The sequence below is a fragment of the Calliphora vicina genome, chromosome 1 (assembly GCF_958450345.1).
Source record: "Calliphora vicina chromosome 1, idCalVici1.1, whole genome shotgun sequence".
NCBI lineage: Eukaryota > Metazoa > Arthropoda > Insecta > Diptera > Calliphoridae > Calliphora > Calliphora vicina.
In genome coordinates, this window is record NC_088780.1 from 64,631,835 (window position 1) to 64,655,366 (window position 23,532).

General features: G+C 29.1%; 1 protein-coding gene across 1 annotated transcript; it reads right to left on the bottom strand.

The window, feature by feature from the left end:
- Positions 1 to 7,053: 7,053 nt before the first annotated feature.
- Positions 7,054 to 22,605, bottom strand: LOC135949182 (homeobox protein engrailed-1a). The gene is made up of 3 exons (XM_065498657.1): positions 22,268 to 22,605; positions 8,121 to 8,330; positions 7,054 to 7,577 (listed from the first exon to the last, which is right to left on the bottom strand). Exons 1-3 carry the CDS (start codon positions 22,593 to 22,595, stop codon positions 7,054 to 7,056), a joined length of 1,062 nt encoding a protein of 353 aa, XP_065354729.1. The 5' UTR covers positions 22,596 to 22,605.
- Between the last annotated feature and the right edge of the window lie 927 nt (positions 22,606 to 23,532).

Sequence of the window (23,532 nt, forward strand, 5' to 3'; positions counted from 1 at the left end):
AATAACAATTTGTAATAACTTGTAAAAATGTACAGTTATTATACTATTTTATATTTTGTTCATGTTGAAATTAAAATTCTTATATGTATATAAACTAAAATTTAGTTTCTATTACCAATATTACGCAAACAAAACTATCACAAACGGCGAAATGTCCATCTGGAAAACCAAACATAGCAATCTCCAAATTACTTATCGTATTTTTCTGCAAACCTTAATGTTAATTTAGTTCAAACTTGATTCATATCTTCATCTTATATATAAATAGGCCACACGTTTTTTTGTGGTACACTTTTAAGTATGTTATTGTCCACCAATATTAATAAAACATATTGTTACGAAATTGTACTTGAATTCAAATATAACGATTTTAACGGCTGATTTAAAAGTAGCATAATGCTTTCAAGTAACAGTGCTGTAAAACTGTAACATATCTGTGGGCATTGTTAAATAAAAGCTTTCAGTTGATTTGATTGTAAGTTGGCAACGCTGTATTCGAGTTCGAATAATCAGTTAAAGAACATTGTAGAAAGTACACCACAGATGGCGTATGATCTAGAATATTCGAACTTTGACAGTTAAAGAGCTTTCTAGATGGTAATGCAGTGTTATAAATAGTGGCAGAGGTTGCAGTCGTTAGTGAGTTTATCAGAGACGCTTTTCGAATAAACATCATCTAAGTGCCTTAAAGTGTGTTGTGTTTTCAAAGTAAATTCGTGTACATTATAAATTGTGTCTGTAATTCTGAGAATTTATAAACGTGTATAAAAAACATTGAGTGGCTATTTAATTCTGTTGTTGTTGTACATTTTAAAGAAATAAAGAGTTGTTACAATTCAATTCAAACTACTAAACGGCTTTTATTTGCAATCAAAAGTATCCGGTTTATTTAAAGGAAATAAACCAGCGTTTTGAAAAGGTTAAAACGTAACAATATTGTTTTCGAATTTCGGCCACCGGGAGAGTACATATAATTCCATTATACTGAGTAACAAGAGAGTACAATATAATAAATATGAATACATTTAGAGATACTGGATTTGTATTTATTTGAAATCTGAACTATCCATAATTCATTCATTCATTCAATTAAAATCCAAAATATAGATAAAAGACATACATTGACAATATATTTTGGATATAATTGGAATTTAAAATTACACATGAATTACACATTCACTCAATTACACATGGGTTACACATCCAAGTTAAAATTACACACAATATGTGTAATTACACATGAAGTGGCAACACTGCACTCAGTTGATGTTTATTCGAAAAGCGTCTCTGATAAACCCACCAACGACCGCAACCCCTGCCACCATTTATAACACTACCATCTGCACTCTAGATTGCTCTTTAACTGTCAAAGCTCGAATATTCTAGATCTTTCTAATACATACGCCATCTGTGGTGTACTTTCTACAATGTTCTTTAACTGAACACTCGAACTCGAATATACGGTCGCAGCAAACAGCGTTGCCAACTTAAGATCAATGGTCAACTGAAAGCTTTTATTCAATGTTATTAATGCCCACTGAAGTTTGGGCACTGCTATTTGAAAGCATTATGCAACTTTAAATCAGCCGTTAAAATCGTTACATTTGAATTTATGTACAATTTCGTAACATTATTAAGAGGCAAGTCCATTTCTTTAGACCCATTTTACGCTCACATTATACATTCAATTTGGGCAAGAAATATACCATTTTAAAGGGATTTATTCACAGAAGTGCTGAATATATATTATTGAAATCGGTTCAGTTTTTTAGGAGTTATAAGCGTTTAAAGATGTTACTAACACATATGCAAAAACGTGTACGTGTGAACCTTAAGGTTCACACGTTGTCATCGACGACTATATACACGACTTTTCTCTCATGTCGTCGTTGATGACAGTTATCGACTGTATCTTCCATATTGTCATTGACGACAGTATACGCGACAATATTCCCACTTTGTCACCATATTTTTTTTTATAGAAATAGATATTTTCATTTTATTATTGCTAAATATATTTATTTATACAAATAAAAATTGTAAGTAACTAAAATTAAACAGCATATTTAATTAATTTTTAAAAAAACTTTATAACATTTAATTATATGGGGGATTTTGTTTGTTTTTTTGACCGGTATTATTCTTGAACATTACCTCGTCCATCAGCTACATTAAAATCTTGACCCGGAAGATGTAATATGTCTGCCAGTACATAAGTATCATCATCCATCATACAGGTGTATTTTTTTATAAAATTTGTCCTCAATTATTTCGCTCCTTCGTTTGCTCTAAGTTCTTTAACGCATTGCGATCAGGAACTTTAAACGACTTCAACCCAGTATTAGCTTTGGCTTTGCACACAAAGGAATCAGAGCATTTACCTTTACGAGCTGCTTTTCTGATAGAAGTGTTCGGTGATCTTCGAAAGAGTTGTTCGACATCTTTTGCCTTACCAAAATCTGTTACACCTTTTCTTCTTCCGGATCCAGATTTTCTTTCAATATTCAATATTTTTGAAAACTTTTAATTATTAAATAAACTTTTCAAAAAAATCCAATATGGACTTTTAAAAAAATTGCAAAAGATCTGAAGGTTCATCGTCACACTGTTTCGTTACTTTTTTTCGCCGTTAAGCACTTCAAGACCACCTTTCACTAGAACTTTAAAAACTCAACTGAATAACATACGTTCCTTCTTACGTTTGTTTGTTTTGTTTTCTTATTTTCTGTTAAAGTCCCGCTATTTTGGATTTTTTTCTCAACAAAAAGCTTAAAAAACTAAGATGACAACAAGTCGAATGTTTTAAATTTGTTTGTTTGTTGTGTCTTATTTGTCGTCAATATATTTTAAATGAAGAAATGTTAAAATGTCGTCAATATAGTTTCAAAGACGTCAAAGTGCATGCAATTGTAGTTAATTTTGTCCTCACAACCGTTTTACTGACGATCAGATGAAGACATTGTCGCTCATCTTGTCGTGGATGTGGCTTGATACAGGACAAAATGCATGCACTTGTCGTTCACTTTGTCCTCAATATTATTTTATTCAAGACAAGTTCATGAAATTGTCGTTAGCTAATCAACAATGGAGCTTAAAACACGACAACATATGCGACTTTGTTTTATACTTGTCCTTAATTGCTTTGTATAGGCGACAAATTATAAAATGTCCTGAAGACATCATCGACGAAAATTTCGTCTATGACTGCCTGGCAAACTGGGTTAAGCTAAGATCTTAGCTTTTCCATTCAAAATTTGTTTTATAAACCTTTGACAAATTTAAAAACTGTTTATGCATATGGGGGTAAATATGTAATTGTACATACATAAGTAAATAGTTATTTTATAATATGTGCAGAACTATAATTGTGACGGTTTTCAAACTTCATACGAATCAATTACTTATCACTGCATGAAGTTTAATCAAAATTAGTTACATATTTCTAAATATTTTGTGAACTATAATTGCAAGATTCTTCAAACTTAGTCTAAATGGCTCTTTTATAATTTTGCATAGTTTCGCTGAAATTGGTCGGGATTGGAATAGTGGGCGTGGCACACCCCATACAAAGTATATAATTAATTTCGAATATCTGTAGAACTATAATTGTAAAAGTGTTTAAACTTATAGCGAATTTATTTCTTATTACTGTGCAGAGTTTAGCTGAATATAGACGGAATTATATTAGAGGACATAGCACCCAAAATGGGAGGGGTCGGAAAAGGAGGTGCGTCACCTCCCATACAAAGTAATAATTGCAAGGTTCTTCAAACTTTTTCCATTTTACTCAGATTGGCTGAAAATGGTCGGGATTGCATTAGTGGTTGTGGCACAAAGTAAATAATTAATTTTGAATATCTGGAGAACTATAATTCTAAAAGAATTTAAACTCTTTATCAATCAATTTATTACCATTCTACGGAGGTTAGCTAAAAGCAATTTTATTCCTGATCCCTGTTCGAAGTTTAGGTAAGCATGATCGGCTTAGTAGGCATGACCCCTCCCTTATAAAGGGAAGTTAAAGTAAAGCTTGATATTTACATAAAAGGTTTAAAAATGGGTGGGATCAGAGCAGTGGCGTAGTATCTCCTATACAAAATTAGTTAGTTATTTTCGAATATCAAGTGAACTGTAATTGAGAGATTCTCAAATTTTGTATGTTTTATTTTCGTATTTCCATTCATATTTTTTTAATTTTACTTTTACAATGCAGAAATTGAAAGGCAGACATACGAAGTTTGTGGGCGAGGGATTAAAGAGGTAGAGTGTGTATTACACAGGTTTAGGTTAGTTCAAAAGAGAATGAGAAAAATTTCTGCCTTTCAATTTCTGCATTGTAAAAGGGGACTAAGATAATTACTATGAAAAATGTTCAGCAAAAGTGTAATATTTGAAAATCTGTGCCACTATTTGTAGAACTTACACAAAATGAAGTACATTTTAAAAAAATTAAAAGATTTACTTTTTTAGTTTTCTATTTATGACCAATGATGTTGACAATTTTGTTTTTAAGATTCCAATCTTACGGGCTATTTATGGTCAATCATTTGTTACCAAATGTATAAATAAAAATCAAAGTATTTTAATTTTTTATTATTATTTTCCCAACGTTTCGTTTGTTTGTTTCAAACTTCTTCAGGGGTTTTTTCTTTTATTGTTGAATTGAAATGCTATTGTTACATTGTCAATTAACTTATTATTTAAAAAAACTGGAATATATATAATCATTACAACACAACATATACTATAAGTCAATCTTAATCCTAGTATCACAGAACTTCAACATTCAGTAAAAATAATTCTGTACTGGATTTTTTTTTTAAATATTTCAAAAGAAAAATAATTAAAAATTATTTCTGTCGATTTTTCAGAATATTTTGCTATTAAGAATTTATTTTCATAATATTGTAAATTTTGAAATCTTGACATAAAATTTAACCTGTGTAAAATGTATCAAAAAAATTAAATTTCATACTTCTGTTCATAAATTTTTTTAAACAAAAAGTTAAAAACAAGTCGTTTGCAACAAATAATTTTTGTTTACTTTTTAAACACTTTGGTTCTTTTTTTAATCAAACTTGGTTACAAATATTTTGAGGTTGTGGAAACACTGATCGGCATATTAGTTTCGGAGTTATAATAACAAATTAAAGCAAAAAATTTATTTTTTATGTGAAAATAGCTAATTTTTTTGTTTTAAAAAACTCATGAAAAATCGAAAACTGCAGAACTTGTTCAGGTTTATTACTTTATCACGAACCCACATATAATAGCAACAAAATGAGATATTTCGAATTTATTCACAATTAAGTGAATTAGTACATTTTCACAAAATTTTACTTTATTGTTTGATATACATACAATTTAGTAGTTAATAATTGAATTTTTAAAACATTTTTTTTTTTTTTAAAGTTTGGATAGGTATTGGGGGTGATATGTCCGCTTAAGTGATACAAATTTTTTTTTACACGCTTTTGCATTAAGTTATCTTTCCGGATCATATAAAAATTCTATATAGTCTCGAATTTGCAATGCATTGTCAGATTTTGACTTGATATTATATTAACGCTAAAATTAAAAGTCAATAGTTAAATATAATATTTATTTAATAAATAAAACTTACACTGAATACTTAATTACGAAATTTACAGTATGTATTGGATTTATTTTCAGTGAAAATAATGTCCTTAAGTGCTTAAAGAACCTTGGAAGCTAAAATAAATAAAAACTAAAATGCATTTAAATGACATGATTTCTGTGTTTAATTTTATTGATATAAGATTCAGTTGACTCTCTCTAAAGCAGCTTAAAGTGAACTGTGGTGTATTTTAAAGCGGCTTTAGGCGGTCACATTTTACGACACACTTGTGGGACAGTTACAAAAATAAAATCCAATCCACTTGTAGAATACTTTTTTGACAAGTTTCAAAAACAGAACAACATATCGCTTTCTTGCTATGTTAAAGCTGTAAAAACACACACTTTAATATGATATTAGGTGTGTTCGCGTACTTTTCAGTAAAAAATATCCAGTAACTTTATTTTAGAGAGTAAAAATAAATTACTCTCAATCTGAAAAGTAACAAAAAAAAGTACGCGAACATCAATTTGTAAAAATAAGTTGTATTTTATTATAAATTAATAATTAAACGTTTGTTTTGGGCCATTTTACTTCTTTTCTTTGCAAAACTTGTAAATTGTATTAATTTTCAACTTTTTAGTTTTGTTTGCATTTACAACCATATGTTTTAAACGTTTTTTATGTTGATATTTTTTACTGGACAAAAATGTCCAGTAAAAAATATCATGTTCTCTATCTACGAACTGTCACTTTTAACACTCTCTTGCACTCTCGTTACAAGTTTTTAAAAGTAAACGAACGGAATCCCGTAACTTCCAGTGATAATTTGTACAAATTATTACAAATTATCAAGTACGCGAACACAACTATTGTCTCAAAAGTGAGTCGCAAAATATGACCGTGTTATAGTACTACCAGGGATGGAAAATTTAATTCTTGTTGGGGTATACAAATTTGGATATTATACATAGTACTTTTTCAGAACCCTACTTCTTCGAATTGTCATTTTTGAATATAGACTCCCGATATGCACAATGTACATTAGATATCCTCTTAAAAAACTAATTTTTCTATGATGGAAAATGTTTATAACTTTGCTATCTTTTCAGTGGATTTTAAAGTTTTATATCTTGTTAGAAAGATTGTAACAAAATAAATATTATATTTATTCAAACGTAAAAATAAGATTATATAAACCACCACGACTTAATTAGTTTTATATACAAATAAACCAAATTAGACTCTACTTTTTAAATGTAGATCTAATGTACATTCTACATCCATTTATACAATTTTCAGCATACAGTTTAAGGCAGAATTTTAAAAATCTATATTGGAAATAGTCTTCAAATATTTTTTTATAATATAAATACTTAAGAATAACAATCAAAGTTTATACATATGTATGTATGTAGGAGACCATATGTATGCATGTACATAATTTTTTCGAAAAGAACCAACGAAAATTAACATTATGATGGACTTGTGTTTGCAATTAGAGCCAGTGATTGGTTATTATTTGTAGATTTTAGTGTAATATTTGATGTATTATCGCACTGAGAATTAATAAGATAATTGTTGGCCGCTGTTAGGGATTTTGGGAATAGCAAATTGTTAGCAAAACAAAATGCCGATGCATAGTAGGGAGGAAATATTGCTGGAATTGTGTTTGCAGAAGGTGGCGGTGCTGCATTGGGTTGTACGACTAAATTCGAACCATTTACAACATTTGTTAAGTAAAGATTATTCTCATATACTCCTTGCCGTTGGGCGATCTTTAAACGGGACGTCAACTGTTTTTTCCATTTGGTACGTCTGTTTTGAAACCATGTCTTTATTTGCACCTCTGTTAAGTTCAATGATTTTGATAGTTCCATTCGTTTGCTGACACTTAAATATTTATCTTGTTTAAATTCATTTTCTAGTCTTTCTAGTTGCTTTGCACTGTATGCCTGTCGCGGTTTACGATCTATTCCTTGTTTACGAAATCGCTTTGCTGTAAAATGAAAAAAATACATATGTATAATAAATGTGTATGAACGAACATTCGGAAAAAGGAAATTTTTAATTTTAGTTAAGCTACATTTATGTTTTGAAAGAAATTTCGAGAAGTGCTAATATGATTATTGTGATAATTTTGATACTAATTGAATATTGTTAAACTGTGTCGTATCGACAAAAATACAAATTTAGCAATAACAGAACCTTAATCGATACATAGTTATCTCATTAAAAAGATATAAAAGCCAAAAATGGGTTTTACAATTTTCGAGTTACTAAAAAATCATAAAATATCTTATATTAATTTTTATATAATTGGGATAACGTTTTCCCGGCCATGTGTGTAACTTAACTTTCCTAAAACCAGTAAATTTGATTTTTCCATTTCACTTTACATGTGGACTTATAATTTATTACTATATTTTTTTACTTTTATAAGTTTTTAAAAATATAATTCTGTATTAGACTAACATATCAACTGCTTTCGTCGAAATTCAGAAACAAGTAAAAAAAACACATATGTATAAGTAAAGAATACCTTGAAGTCCCATTAAGTGATGATGATGCAAATGATTGAAATGTGTTCCGATCATTGGTTTTGTTGGCAGACCAATCCAGTTGCTGTAAATAACAGGAGCCGAGTTTAACCCTCCATAATTTACTAACGGATGTAAACGCTTTATATTATTATCGTAGCCAGGTATTGAATTGACGCCATGGTTTAAAATATTTCCAAAATCGATAGATGCTATAAAGGGAAAATATTTAAAATCATTATAGTTTACGATATCATAGCACACTTGGATAGTTTATTTAAATAATTTTGAAAAACACAATTTTTAATTGATTTTAATTTTTACGACTCTTTATACATTTTTTTATTTTTACAGTTTACACATTTTAATAAAATTTTAATATAGTTTGTTCGCGTACTTGATAATTTGTGCAAATTATTACTGGAAGCTGCGGGATTCCGTTTTACTTCCGTTTTCTTATAAAAACTTGTAACGACACACAGTGGTATGAGAAAAAAAAAAGATGGAAATAAATCTGTAACTTCTAAACCCTTAGTCCGACTTGAATGAAATTGCACATGCGCAAAGGGGAAGTATCGTCGAGTTTAAGTTTTGAATCTGCACCTCATGAGCTGGGCCAGGGGTCCCCAAAGTAGGACACCTCGGGTATGGTCAATTTTTAAAATGATCCTATTTCTTCGTTTGTGTTCCGATTTCAAAAAAATTACATATATAGAATCTTCTCATTGAGCACTACATAAAACCTCGTAGCTGTCAATTATCTCTTATAGCTTAGGAGATATTCGCAAAATTAAGAAAAATGGAGAAAATCGGGAAATATTTGGAACCGCGGTCAACAAAAAAATGGAGTAGGGTGGGTAAAAATGTTGAAAATTTAATTTTCAAATGCGAATATCTCCTAAGCTATAAGAGATTGATAGCTACGACGAAATCGGAATACAAAGGAAGAAATAGGATAATTTTAAAAATTTACCATACCCGATTTGTCCTACTTTGGGGACCCCTGGCCCAGCCCCTGACGCGCCCGTCAAAACTTAAACTAGACAACACTTCGCCTTTTTGCATTCAAATCAGACTTAGGGTTTAGAAGTTACAGATTTATTTCCATCTTTTTTTTTCTCATACCACTGTGCGACAGAGCAAGTGACAGTTCGTTGATAGAGAACTTGATATCAAGATAGAAACATATGATTGTACATTTTCAAATGTATAAATGAAGAATACTGATAAACAAACACTTAAAATATATATATTTCTGTTACAATAGCGGAGTTCAGTATTAAGTGCGAATGGTATTGCATCATTGCAAATGCAAAATTGTAAATGTTTTTGTGTGTATTTTGTTATAGGATTACGGTAAAATTTTGCATTTGCAATGATGCTAGACCATTCGCACTTAACAGTGAATACCGCTAATAAATAAAAATTATGTAATGCAATGTCATCTTAGGGTTTTAATCATACATGGGCATACTGCATTACTTTTTTACTGCAGTAAGCGTTTCAGTAATCAGTAAATGCTTACTGGTAATGAAATATAAGTTTCATTACCAGTAAATTTTTACTGATTACTGAAAAAAAAAATCAGTATTCAGTAAATTTTACTGATTACTGAAAAAAAAATCAGTATTCAGTAAATTTTACTGATTACTTAAAAACAAAATCAGTATTCAGTAAATTTTACTGATTACTGAAAAAAAATCAGTATTCAGTAAACTTTACTGAAAAAAAATCAGTAATCAGTAAAATTTACTGATTCAATAATCAGTAAAATTGTAGAGATTTTCACAAAAAATTAAAAAATAAAAACTTCAATTGATGTCAATAGTAAGTAATGGTACTTCAAAGGGCCATTCTACGTTGTCGAATGAAAGTGAGTGACTGTGAAAATCTCTAGACTCTGCAAATTTACTGATTACTGAAAATAATTTCAGTAATCAGTAAATTTTACTGATTACAGATTTTTTTCCAGTATTCAGTAAAATTTACTGATTACTGAAATTTTTTTCAGTAATCAGTAAAATTTACTGAATACTGATTTTGTTTTTCAGTAATCAGTAAAATTTACTGAATACTGTTTTTTGTTCTGTAATCAGTAAAAATTTACTGATAATGAAAATTGAAGTGCAGTACCAGTAAAATAAAATATATACTGAAAAGTGGTACTGCAATGGGCACCTATGGTTTTAATACATGCCCCAGTACTTTCTTTTAAGGTTTTAACTACTGAAAAAACATTAAAAATAAAAGTTGTGAAAAACTAAATTTTTAACTTTTTCTGAAATTTGGACGCCTCGAAAATGATTTTTTTTCTTAAATATATTAACGATTTTTTGGAATCACCTAAGCGGTTTTTTTATTTCAGGCGTTAAAGTTTTTGTCATAACATGCCCGACTTTCGATGTGAGCCACTGTATATACACGGAAATACATGAACTAGGTTTTCGACAACAGACTTATGTTTTTGGCTCTAAGTTACCTATTGTAACTGATCTATGACTAAAATCAGGTATCAATGACATTAAGTTCATTGGTAGGATTTGCATTTGTTGTATACATATATGTATGAGTGTTTGTTTGCCTCAAACAGTTTGGTGTAAATTTTTACTAATTTGCATCAAATATCACGTCAAAAGTACAAATAATTCACCAACTAGTTGAGCATCTATTTCAACCTGATTGCATTTAACACTTCTAAGATAAATAAATACTTCGTTTGGTATTGTCTCAATTAACATTGTACACATCGGATTAAAATGTTTACATTGGAGAAACAACAACACAAATAGGACTGGACATTTTTAAAAGTGTGAAAATTATAAAATTCTGTGCAGATGAGTAAATATAGTATAGTTAAATATGTAAGTAGTACTACACAGAGAGAAAAAGGCGTTATAAAGTAATGAACGGAGCGTTCACAATGTTTCGAGAACATCCGTTCTTAAATCTAGAACAAAACGTTGTGAAATTAAGAACGAAAGTATAAAAATACCAAATGTTGGCAAATTAAGAACGGCCTGTGGTCAAATCATGAACGCACCGTTCCACAGTGGGGGATACGGAAAAAAGTGGAAATAAATCTGTAACTTCTAAACTAATAGCCCAATTTTAATAAAATGCCGATAAAGGAGGTGTTGATAAGATTATGTTTTGAATTTGGGCTTATAACACCAAGGGGGGGCCGAGCCACAATGACCCAAAGTGGTGCACCTCGGGTATATCAAAAATTAAAAATGATGCCAAATTTTTGTTTGCGATCCGATTTGAAAGATTTTTATATATATGGAATCTACTAGACGAGATCTACGTTGCTTTAGCCATATATTATCTCTTATAGTTTACGAGTTATTCATATTTGAAAAGTAAAATTTTATTTTATTTACCTAAATCCATAACGAACAAATTAAATATACCAGATGTTGTCAAATTGAAAACGGCCTGTTGTCAAATCAATCACGACTAGTTGTTAAATCGTTGATAAATTACGAACTTTTGTGGTCGAATCGTTGTGAAACTCAAATGTTTTGTATTATGTATTTTATTGAAATTTCGAACATAGATATATTATTACTTGGACCATAAAGGGATAAAAAGGGGAAAAACGGGAAAATAGGATAAAAAACATTTATTTTCAAATATCTGCAGAACTATAATTGTGACAATATTCAAATTTTATAATAATTGATTTCATATAACTCCATGAAGTTTAACCGAAAACAGGACGGATCGGAATAGGGGTTGTGACACCACCGATACAAAGTAAATAATTATTTTCAAATATCTGGAGAGCTATAATTGTGGAAGTCTTCAAACTTTTTCCGAAGAATACCTTTAGCATTTTACAACATCTGAAGAACTATAATTGCAAAAGTATTTAAACTTTGAACACATTAATTTCTTATCACTATACGGAATTTGGCTGATTGTATTATCTGGAGTAGTATAATTGAGAAAGTCTTCAAATTTCATACGAATCAATTTCTTATCACTGCATGAAGTTCAACGAAAATTAGGATGGATTGGAACTGGGGGTGAGTCACCTTCCATACAAAGTATATAGTTATTTCAAAATATTTTGAGAACTATAATTCCGATATACTTCAAACATTGTCCGAATTTCTAACTTATAGTTTTACATAGTCTGGCTGAAAATTAATTTAGTGGCCGAGGCCCCTCCCATGCAAATTATTTTCGAATATCTGCAGAACTATAATTGTGAGTCTTCAAACTTTATACGAATCAATTTCTTATCACTGCATACGGTTTAACCAAAAAAGATAAGGATCGGAACAGGGAATGAGTGCTCTAACAAACAAAGTAAATAGTTATTTCTAAACATCTTGAAACTAGGGTTCCTAATTTCCCGGACTTTTTTCTTTCCCGGGATGAAATTAAAAAATCGTTTCATTCCCGGGAATTTTTTTACACTAAATTAAACCAAAAACCAGAAAATTTTGTTTCGGATAAATTGACTTATAATTGTAGCATGGTTTTAAAAGAAGTATAAAATAACTATATTTGATTGTACAATGTTGGTTCAGCATTTATAAGGGTTTCTAATAGAGATGAGCGATCCCGTGATTTTTGAAGAACGTCGTTCTCAGTGAACGTGATTTATAAATCACTGTTCTTTTAAACAGTGACCGTGATCACGTTTTGTCTATTTTAAACAAAATAACAATTATGTTAAGAAGAATATATTATGTATTATTTGCATTCTTAAATCTGCTCGTATGTTAACCAAAAACTAATATTTGCTGATTTAAAAACTTTATTTTAAATAGGAAAATAACAAAATTAAGCAAATGTAACAAAATTTTAAGAGAATTAACTGATATGGTACTTAACATTTTATTTTATACACTGTGTTGGAGATAAATAAAATTATGCGCCTAAAAATAGGCTGTTGTTACCAGTGAATGTTGAAAAATATTAAATGTCGTTAACAGTTTGTTGAAATACTTAAAAGAACGACATTAAAAGTACCTGTTACTTTCTTGCTTTCTTACCAGTGATTTTTTAAAAACGTTACTAATGAATGTTGAAAGATACAAAAGAACGACATTTAACAGTATGTTGAAAAATGTGAAAGAACGATATTAAAAGTACCTGTTACTACAGTTGTTCCAGTGATTTTTCTAAAACGTTGCCTGCGAATGTTGATGAAAATAAAAGAACAACATTTAACAGTATGTTGAAAAATATAAAAGAACGACTTAATTGTACCTGTTACTTGCAATATTCAGTAACTGTTGTTACCAGTGATTTTTCAATCACAGTGATTAAATCACAGGTATGGAAATATCGCTCATCTCTAGTTTCTAATTTAATAGTGGCATTTTACCAGTATTGTCACAGTCATAGTTTTAATCAGTATGAAATCAATAAATTCTTTGTTTAATTAATTTACTTAAAAATTACGGCTATGTTAAATCTATAAAACACGCGTAGTTAGAGATATTTTTCATATATGATTGTAGATAAACAAATTTGAACCACTCTTATTGTTATTATTTACTAATTATGAATCATAGTCATTGAATATCCCTAAAAGTTGTAATGTTAGGCATCTTAATAATTCCTTTATGAGCATAAACTTTAAATTAGATTCATTCTTAATAACCAAATTTTTCTGCTGTGGCTTGTATTGAGTGAATTCGGTTATTTCAACCGTAATACTTCTTTGCCAACTGACTATCTGTTGCTAGAACCGAAAAAATTTATGGATATAATAGAATGATTCAATTAGCAACAAATTTGGCCATCGAAACGAATCTGAAAATTGTAACTTTTAGAAGAAAACTTATGAAGAAATTCCCGACAAACATTTCCCGAAAATTAACAAAAAAATATATAAATTGTCTGAAAATGGACGGAATTCAACCATTTGAAAAGTAAAAAATTAATTTAGTATATTTGGAGACCTGTAACCGTAAAAGTACTTAAACTTTGTGTGAATTAATTTCTCATCACTGTAAGGAGTTTAGTTAAAAATGGCTGGGATATAAACAGTGGGTATGGATACTTCCATACAAGGTACATAGTTTTTTTTTGAATATCTGAGTAACTAAAATTGCATAATTCTTCAAACTTTCTCCGAAACATTTTTTTATAATTTTACGTAATGTGTCTGAAAACGGGCGGGTTATTAATAGTGGACATGGAACTGGACATGTTATCGAATATCTCATGAACTTTATTAAAAACTTTGAAGGATTTATTTCCTTCAAAGTTGTAACTGTGGTATCAAATATCTAAACAACTGTTATATGTAGAGTTTTCTAAATTTTTATAAATTGCTTTCATATCAATTTCTTGTCTGCAAAGACAGACAAGAAATTCCGGTATTAATTATATTCATTTATTTTTGTATAGAATCCTTTAATATTTTTTTATTTTACTACGACAGGGGTAGCGAAGCGCACTGGGTCAAGCTAGTAATATATAAAGTAACTTAAAATAAAACCGTATTACATTTTATTTCCAAATACAACTGAATCAAACTAATACACAATAAAAAATGGAACAAAATAAGCAAAAGTTCAACTTCTTCCACTATACATTTTTGAAATTTTCATTTGGGCAATTCTAAATTGTTCATTGCAATAAATTGTTTAATAAGCTTTTTATTGAAAGAAAGTGTAATATCATTCAATTATATGTGTAACCATTTTAGACTTGCAGTTTTCGTCGGGACTTACTAGTTATACTCTGAACAGGACGTCATTTGTCACTTTATTTAGTCGGAAAATCGTAGTTAAAATTTCAAGTATTTTGATGTGTATAATTCTATCACAAGGGTGTTCAGGGTTTTTGTAAAAAAAGTTTCGAATTGTTTTTTTAATTTAAATTTTGTTTTTTCAATTTGTTTAATATTAGCGAAAAAAAACTTTTGGGGGAAAAAAATTCGGGTTAAAAAATATTTTTCCGATTTTGGCCCATTGTAGGTCCAACTTACTATGGTCTTATATACGTCGTTGCAAAGGTCTTTGAAATATCTATCATTATATATTGTCTATATTCATAACTTAGTAATCCAGATATAGGTAAAAAATCGAGGTTGTCCTGGTTTTTTTCTTATATCTCAGCCATTTGTGGACCGATTTTCTCGATTTTAAATAGCAACCGAGCCGGGTATGTAAGTTATTTGGGGGCTTCGGAATGTTCATTTAAACAGTGTCGGACATGGCTTAATCAACTCTGCTATCTATAAGGATCCAGAATATAAATACTTTATAGGGTCTCACGAAGGTGAAGGGTATAAAACAGGGACCGTAACAATTATGACATTTATAATAAAAATCACAACATAATTGTTATTTTCTGAGTTTTATTTTTTTTGTCAGAAATAATTGTTATTTTCTGATTTTTATTTTTTTTGTCAGAAATAATTGTTATTTTTGATTTTTATTTTTTTTTGTCAGGAATATTTGTCAGACTTTGAGTTTTATTTTTTTTGTCATGAATATTTGTCAGACTTTGATTTTTATTATTTTTGTCGGAAATAATTGTTATTTTTTGATTTTTATTTTTTTTGTCAGATATATTTGTCAGACTTTGATTTTTATTTTTATACCCTTCACCACGAGTGGCAAGGGTATAAGTTTGTCATTCCGTTTATAATTTTTACATTTTTCATTTGCGACCCCACAAAGTATATATATTCTGGATCGTTATAGATAGTGAAGTCGATATCGCCATGTCCGTCTATTGAAATCAACTGTATGTTGAAATCAACTTTCCGTAGCCCCCAAATAACTTACAAACATGATTGATACGTCAATATATCGGGAATTCTTCCGGCTCGGTTGCCATTTAAAATCGAGAAAATCGGCCCACAAATGGCTGAGATAACGGGACAACCTCGATTTTTGGCCTATTTTTGATCTATATCTGGATAACTAAGTCATTAATATAGGCATTTTTTTTTACCAAAAAATTTTTTTGGTAAAAAAAATTTATGACAAAAAAATTTTTTTGGAAACAAAAAAATTTTTGACAAACAAATTTTTTTGGTAAAAAAAAATTTATGACAAAAAAATTTGTTGTTAAAAAAAAAAAATTATGACAAAAAAAAATTTGTTGGTAAAAAAAAAAATTTATGAACAAAAAAATTTTTTGTTAAAAAAAAATTCGGGTTAAAAAATATTTTTCCCGATTTTGACCCATTGTAGGTCAAAGCCTTATATACATACATCGTTGCAATGGACTTTGAAATATCTATCATTAGATATCCATAATGCCTATATTAATGACTTAGTTATCCAGATATAGATCAAAAATAGGCCAAAAATCGAGGTTGTCCCGTTATCTCAGCCATTTGTGGGCCGATTTTAAATGACAACCGAGCCGGAAGAATTCCCGATATATTGATGTATCAATCATGTTTGTAAGTTATTTGGGGGCTACGGAAAGTTGATTTCAACATACAGCCGAATATCTATAACGATCCAGAATATATATACTTTGTGGGGTCGCAAATGAAAAATGTAGAAATTACAAACGGAATGACAAACTTATACCCATGCCACTCACAGTGAAGGGTATAAAAATAAAAATCAAAGTCTGACAAATATATCTGACAAAAAAAATAAAAATAAAAATTATTTCTGACAAAAAAAATAAAAATCAAAGTCTGACAAATATTCCTGACAAAAAAAATAAAACTCAAAGTCCGACAAATATTCCTGACAAAAAAAAATAAAAATCAAAAATAACAATTATTTCTGACATAAAAAATAAAAATCAGAAAATAACAATTATTTCTGACAAAAAAAATAAAAATCAAGAATTTAAAAAGCATGTTATTTTATGAAATTATAGTTGAAAACAATCAAAATGGTATGCTTGACTTGACTCTCCGATATTATCCTGTGATGGCTTTTTTCCTTAGAAATTTCAAGAATAATTATTATTTTCGGTCCCTGGTATAAAAATAGAGAGTCGGACTACTTGTTATACTTTGGTGATTTCATTCAACCTACAGAAGTTTTTGATATTTTTCATAAAATAAAAATAGAATTTTCAAATACCGATAGACAAGGATGCATTATTTTCGGCAATATGTTTCTTAAATAGTATGTTGTCAAAACTGAATATCACTATTAAACAATATAAACTTCTATGAGTACCCAAAAAACACATTTAAATACAGTAATCCTAAAATGTTTAAAAAATTTGTTTATGATACTGCAATATATTTTTATTGCTCTATGATGCTTGTGCATTAGTGTTTGTAAACCGGTTAACCGAAAAACCGGTTTTTCTTCGAAATCTCGGTTTTTTGCGAACCGGTTAATTTAAAATGTTGATTTTCGGTTAACCGGTTTATCCTGTTTTTTCACTCGGTTAACCGGTTTTTTAAAATTTGGGTCAAAAATTAATAAATCTCATGTTTTTGTCCTTTTTTTATATTCATTGGGTACACATTATATCAAACATTTGGTCTGATTGGAAACCTAAACTGCTGATTTACAATACAAACCTCTTTAGAATAATATTTTAAGAATTACAATGATTCTAAATAGTAGAGGACGATGAGTTTACTGAAAAACTTTTTCAGAATAAATTGCATATACTGAAACTATTAAAAATTAATTCTAGAAGTTAAGTTAAAACTTACTAATGATTCATTAAAAACTTAGTGATGATTTTATCAAACGTTAAATTGAATTCGATGTGTTTTGTTTTTAAAATTTTATTATATTAATCATTTAAATTCCTTTTCAGAAATATTAAAGGAGAGACAAAAAACGTTCTAAAATCCATGATTTGAAATATTTTTGAAATCTGATAATGGAGTTTTATAAATTATTTGGTATGATTTATAATGACAAACAATCACAGCTAAGAAGAAGTGCGTTTGCATCTTATATGTCCTTTTTCGGACTTGTAAAATTTTATGTTTCATATCAGAAAGTCGAGGTGATAATAAATTTCAAAATTATAAAATATTTAATTAAAAAATTGGTGATTTATATTTTTTGGTAGAAATTTAATGAATAAACCAATAATTAAAACAGAATTATATATTTATGTATGTTACACACAATTTGACTGAGATAATAATTTTGAAATTTTTACAAAATAAAATGGACTTAGCACTTTTGTATATTTATAGTTATTTAATATTAACCATTCCTGACTACTAAAAACTACAAATTTTAAAGCAGTGTATACTTTATAGGACATTTTATGTTTTCTACACATATATGACGGTTAACCGGTTTTTTCGAAGTCGGTTAGCCGAAAAACCGGTTTTTGTAAAAAGGCCAATTTTCCGTTAACCGACAAACCGGTATTTTAAAAAGTCGGTTTTTTATAAACACTATTGTGCATTTAGTTAAAGTTATTGGTCCATTTCAAATTCTGCTTAAGATGTGCTGAGTTTGTTGAAGTTATTACTTCAAATAAGATTTAACTATTCCTATTTTATTTACGTTTTTTTTTTTTTGTTAAAGTTTTATGAGTCTAGAATCTAGACTCTAGATTTTATGCAATTTGAATTAAGCCCTGATTCAGAAACTCGCAAGGAGAACAATTTTTAATTTTTTGTATGAAAAGCATTCACAAATTATTTAAAAACTGAGTGATTTTCATACAATAATTTGAAAATTGTTTTCCTTTCGTGTTTCTGAATTATGCACTTAATGTGTTCTTGTTGATTTTAATAAATAAAATAGGATAATAATTATAAACGAATTTTTTTACTGATCTTTTAGTGGTGTCCCGTTTTGGAAATTTCAAAAGGTGGCAAAACTTGCCAATTTACATTACGGGTTTACATTTACAAAATCGTATGTTTTCGTGGAAATAATGTTTTTTTTAAAAATAGATTTTACAGAGATGAAGAGATGTATTGCGGGACAGCGTGTTTCTTTTAACTATGGACAGATTTAATTCATGAACAGATTCATGCATTCATTCATAAGTTCTTTGGGGGAAATATGTATTTATATTGGATTCTCACAATAAAATAATGAGTATATATTTCAGACATGCTGGAATGTCAAATTATTTATTAAACAATCAATTGTGGGGCATAAAATTTCAACGAGCCTGCGCTATTTTGAATACAGTAATTTTGACTTACCTGCACAACCAACTTTGCACGATATTTTGTGCAGGTAAGTTAAAAGTGCAGTTAACATCAGTTAACTTACCTGCTGATTGATGCTGGTAAGTGCATTTAAGTTTACTGCCCAAAAAAGCAGCTAACGGCAAATAATTTACATGAAGTTTTGTGATGTTTCCCTTTAAAAATAACGACAAATTTGGTATTTTAGCTACTTTTAAAATTATTAAGAAGTTTGCAACACAATTTTTTATTCAAACTCGTATTTTTCATATTTTGTTTTTATTTAATTTTATATTAAGCAGCTAAATGAAATTTTTTTCATGAAAACCATTTATAGCTTCCAAAAGTATTATGCACTTATCATAAATGTTCAGGTATGAACAATGCACTTAAATTAACGAATTTGTATGGAGTTTGATAAATAAATTAAAAAACAAACACAAGAAAAAAAAATTCCAAAAAAAGTTATATTTTTTTGTGGAATTGTGTTCATGTTTTTGTTGTGTAAAAGTGTAAAAAAATCAGAGTGTAATTTTCCCTTTTTTTAAATGAATAACCTTATAGAAATTACCAAAAACTTTTTTAAAACTATTGTAAAATCAGAAAACAAAATTTTTCTGTTAAGCCATTATAAAAAACACGGTTTTATGTAAAATTTTTATTGAATAGTTCTAAGAGATGTTGGTAAGGCAAAATAAGTCGAACAACTATTTTGAAGAGCACCGAACACTTCTATCAGAAAAGAAGCTCGTAATTTCCAGATTCTTTTGTGCGCAGAGACAAATTTAATGCTGGGTTGAAGACGTATAAAATTCAGAAAGTTCCAGATCGCAATGCGGTAAAGAATTTAAAAGCAAAACAACGATAGACAAAACTGAGTTATAATTAAATACTCCTGTTGTGTGATGGATGATGAAACTTATGTACTGGCAGACTTTTCACAACTTGCGGGTCAAGATTTTATGTGGCTGATGAACGAGGTAAAGTACAAGAATAATTCCGCACAAAAAAAAACAAATAAAATTCCCCAAGAAGTTTCTTGTGTGGCAAGACATTTGCAGTTGTGGCATAAGAAGCCAATAATTTCTGACATCAGGCACGATAAACACAGAAATATGTATTACGGAGGGTCTAAAAAAACGGCTTTTATCTTTCATAAAACAGCACAGAGTGCCTTCATATTTCTGGCCCGATTTGGCATCATGCCGCTATGGAAAAAAATGTCCATTAGTGGTATTCAAACAATAATGTAAATTTTATACCACGAGAGTCCAATTCACCCAAATGTAAAAGAAAATAATTAAAGAACACAGAAAGGTATCCCAGGACATGCCCAAAAAATTAACGGAAGCAACTATAAAATCTTTAATGGGAGGATTTACGGAAAAAGTGGATAAATTTATAAATACCAAGGACCTAATATGCCAATATTTTAATGTTTAATGAATTTGTAAAATATTTGAATAAATTTAAGTTATTTAATTTAATTTTAATTTTATTGGCTTAAGCTGAATTCACCCATGAGTTTCTGAAACATTTTTTGTTCGGAACAATTTTTTTTTTATATGTTGTTTGACGTTCTATTTTTGAGAGAGACTTCAAACTACATATAAAACAAGTAAGAGTGCTATATTCGGCTGTGTCGAATCTTATATACCCTTCACCAAATTATACTTCAAAATTTTAAATATTTTTAGGTAAACAAAATTTAATTTTTTTTTTTGTTGTTTTTTTAATTTTTTGGAAAAAAAATTTTTCGATTGTTATTTTAAATTTTTTTTTTTTTAAATTTTTTTTTTTGGTTTTTTAAATTTTTTTTTTGAAAAAAAAAATTCGGGTTAAACATTTTTTTCCGATTTTGACCCATGGTAGCTCCAACTTACTATGGTCTTATATACGTCGTTGCAAATGTCTTTGAAATATCTATCATTAGATATCCATATTGTCTATATTAATGTCTTAGTAATCCAGATATAGGTCAAAAATCGAGGTTGTCTTGGTTTTTTCCTCATATCTCAGCCATTTGTGGACCGATTTTGCTGATTTTAAATAGCAAAATTCTCGAAAGCATGTCTGACATCCCGAAGATATCTGGGGTCTTCAGAAAACTGATTTCAACAGACGGACAGACAGACGGACATGGCTTAATCGACTCCGCTATCTATAAGGATCCAGAATATATATACTTTATAGGGTCGGAAATGAAAAATGTAGAAATTACAAACGGAATGACAAACTTATATATACCCTTCTCACGAAGGTTAAGGGTATAAAAATTGTTCCGAACAAAAAATGTTTCAGAAACTCATGGGTGAATTCAGCTTTACTCTTTATACATACTGTGAGCGTCAAAAGAAACTGTACACCTTAAAGTATTATATTTACAACTTTATTTTCCTAATATATTTTATAATTTCATTAAACATTTTATATTTTTTATTTAATATACATATTTTATTCCTTCACATTTTATTATAAAATAATAATGAAATTCTAACAACATATAGTTTTATCAGTTTTAAAAAAGTCAATTATTTTTTGTATGAGATTGTTTTATAGTTGTAAACGTCAAAATGAAAATTCACGTTTTCTCGAAGATTTGACAAGTACAAATTTGGGTTAAATACAGATTAGAAAGATATTAATATCTACTATTGAAATCAGGTTTTATTTCTAAAATCGCATGATTTGTTGAAAATTTATTGAAGAAATAGTAAAATGTCATGAAACATTCAAAGCCGTTTTTCTCGAAACGACTTTTTTTGAATAATGACGTTGTTGCAGCAAATGAGCGATATGTATATTAAAAAATTCTGTACTAAATTTGACATTTAATAATATTTATGCAAGCTATAGACAATATATTTGCCTAAAACCCATTAACCGTCTTAAAAAACCGTTTTGTCAAAAAATAGGTTGTGATTGATTTTTGATGATGTTTGATGGGTAGTTTATTATTTAGTTGTATGTAGTATTAATCCACTGATATTGTATGCACTGAGGTCAATTAAATTATTTTAACGCATTTATTTCGAGTTATGCAAGTTAACATTACATAATCAATTCACTTACAAACATCTGGAGATGACAATTGACTGGATGACGATTTCGTTATCGTAGTTGTGTTGTTGCTGTTAATCACTGACGTATCTGAATGATATTTATGTAAGTTATTCGATCGTCCCAATATGCTGTCTATGCTAAATGGACAATTTCTATCAGACTTTGATAATGTACTTGAACAAGAAATATTTTCACTTGATTGTGGATTTTTATCGCCATTATTGCAAGGTGTCTCACTAATATCACTACAATTTAACTCGGAATCACAATAACTCTCTATTTCATCTTCGGACGTTACAAGCTCCGTATCTTCGCCGCCAAAATGGTCACGACTCATTTTTCTGTGTGTTTTTATTTTTTTTTTATTTTTTCAATATCAACAGCGGCAATTGCAATTTTAAAAGTTAACTAACTAATCGGTCCTTAATCACTTGTTAAGTACTACTGAAGCAGTTAAGATTAAGTTGTTACATTGAACCATTTAAAATCCCTTTTAGAACATGGTAATACTCATTTGTTGTGAATCTGTATGAATGAGTGAATGTATCTGTGTATGCTACTCATACGAATATACTCGCATCTTACGCTCAAGCTCCGCCCAAATACGAGATAGAAAAAGAAATCGTTGACAGAATTAACACACTTCAACTTTGTTAACAATTATCCATTCATCTCCACCACCCATTCATTCAAGTGATTTGAGAGTAAGAGAGAAAATAATAGTCCAACAGGGATGCTGCTATTTACCAATTGGAAACATGAATTGAATTCCCACATTCCTACATCTAATGCCCACGAGTACAAACGGCTTTCATATAAAATTAATACATATACAGATGTATGTACTTGTACACACGCATATGTATCTATCTCAATGTATTGAGATACCAGGTGACCACCAGTGTTATTCGATAAAATGTACACAAATGTACAAATTAAGTTGTTATGGATGTTTACAGATTCAATTAGGACAGGCAAAGGTGTTAATATACCATTTCGTTAATGATTTACTCCAATTAGAGTTTACTCTTCCATGAGTTTTTTACATTCACACATACATACTTTCAATCCGTTTTAAAACATAAGTACATACACATGTACATTAGAGTGCTCCAAAAAAATAAAATTGCGAATTTTGACCGTCCCCCACTAGAATTGTTCTATGGAATTTCTAATTTATAAATAGCGAAATGTTATATATTTTTGTGCCGATTTTGATGAAACTTAAGTAAAATATAACACATAGCCTAGTATTTACAAAAACAGCAGAAAAA

Bases quoted from the DNA above. Each gene is read 5' to 3' on its own strand.
- LOC135949182 (XM_065498657.1), bottom strand. From the start codon at position 22,595: ATGAGTCGTGACCATTTTGGCGGCGAAGATACGGAGCTTGTAACGTCC. The intron at 8,331-22,267 runs GTAAGTGAATTG...TTCCCTTTATAG, and splicing joins ATTGTCATCTCCAGATGTTT to CATCTATCGATTTTGGAAAT. The intron at 7,578-8,120 runs GTATTCTTTACT...TTCATTTTACAG, and splicing joins TCACTTAATGGGACTTCAAG to CAAAGCGATTTCGTAAACAA.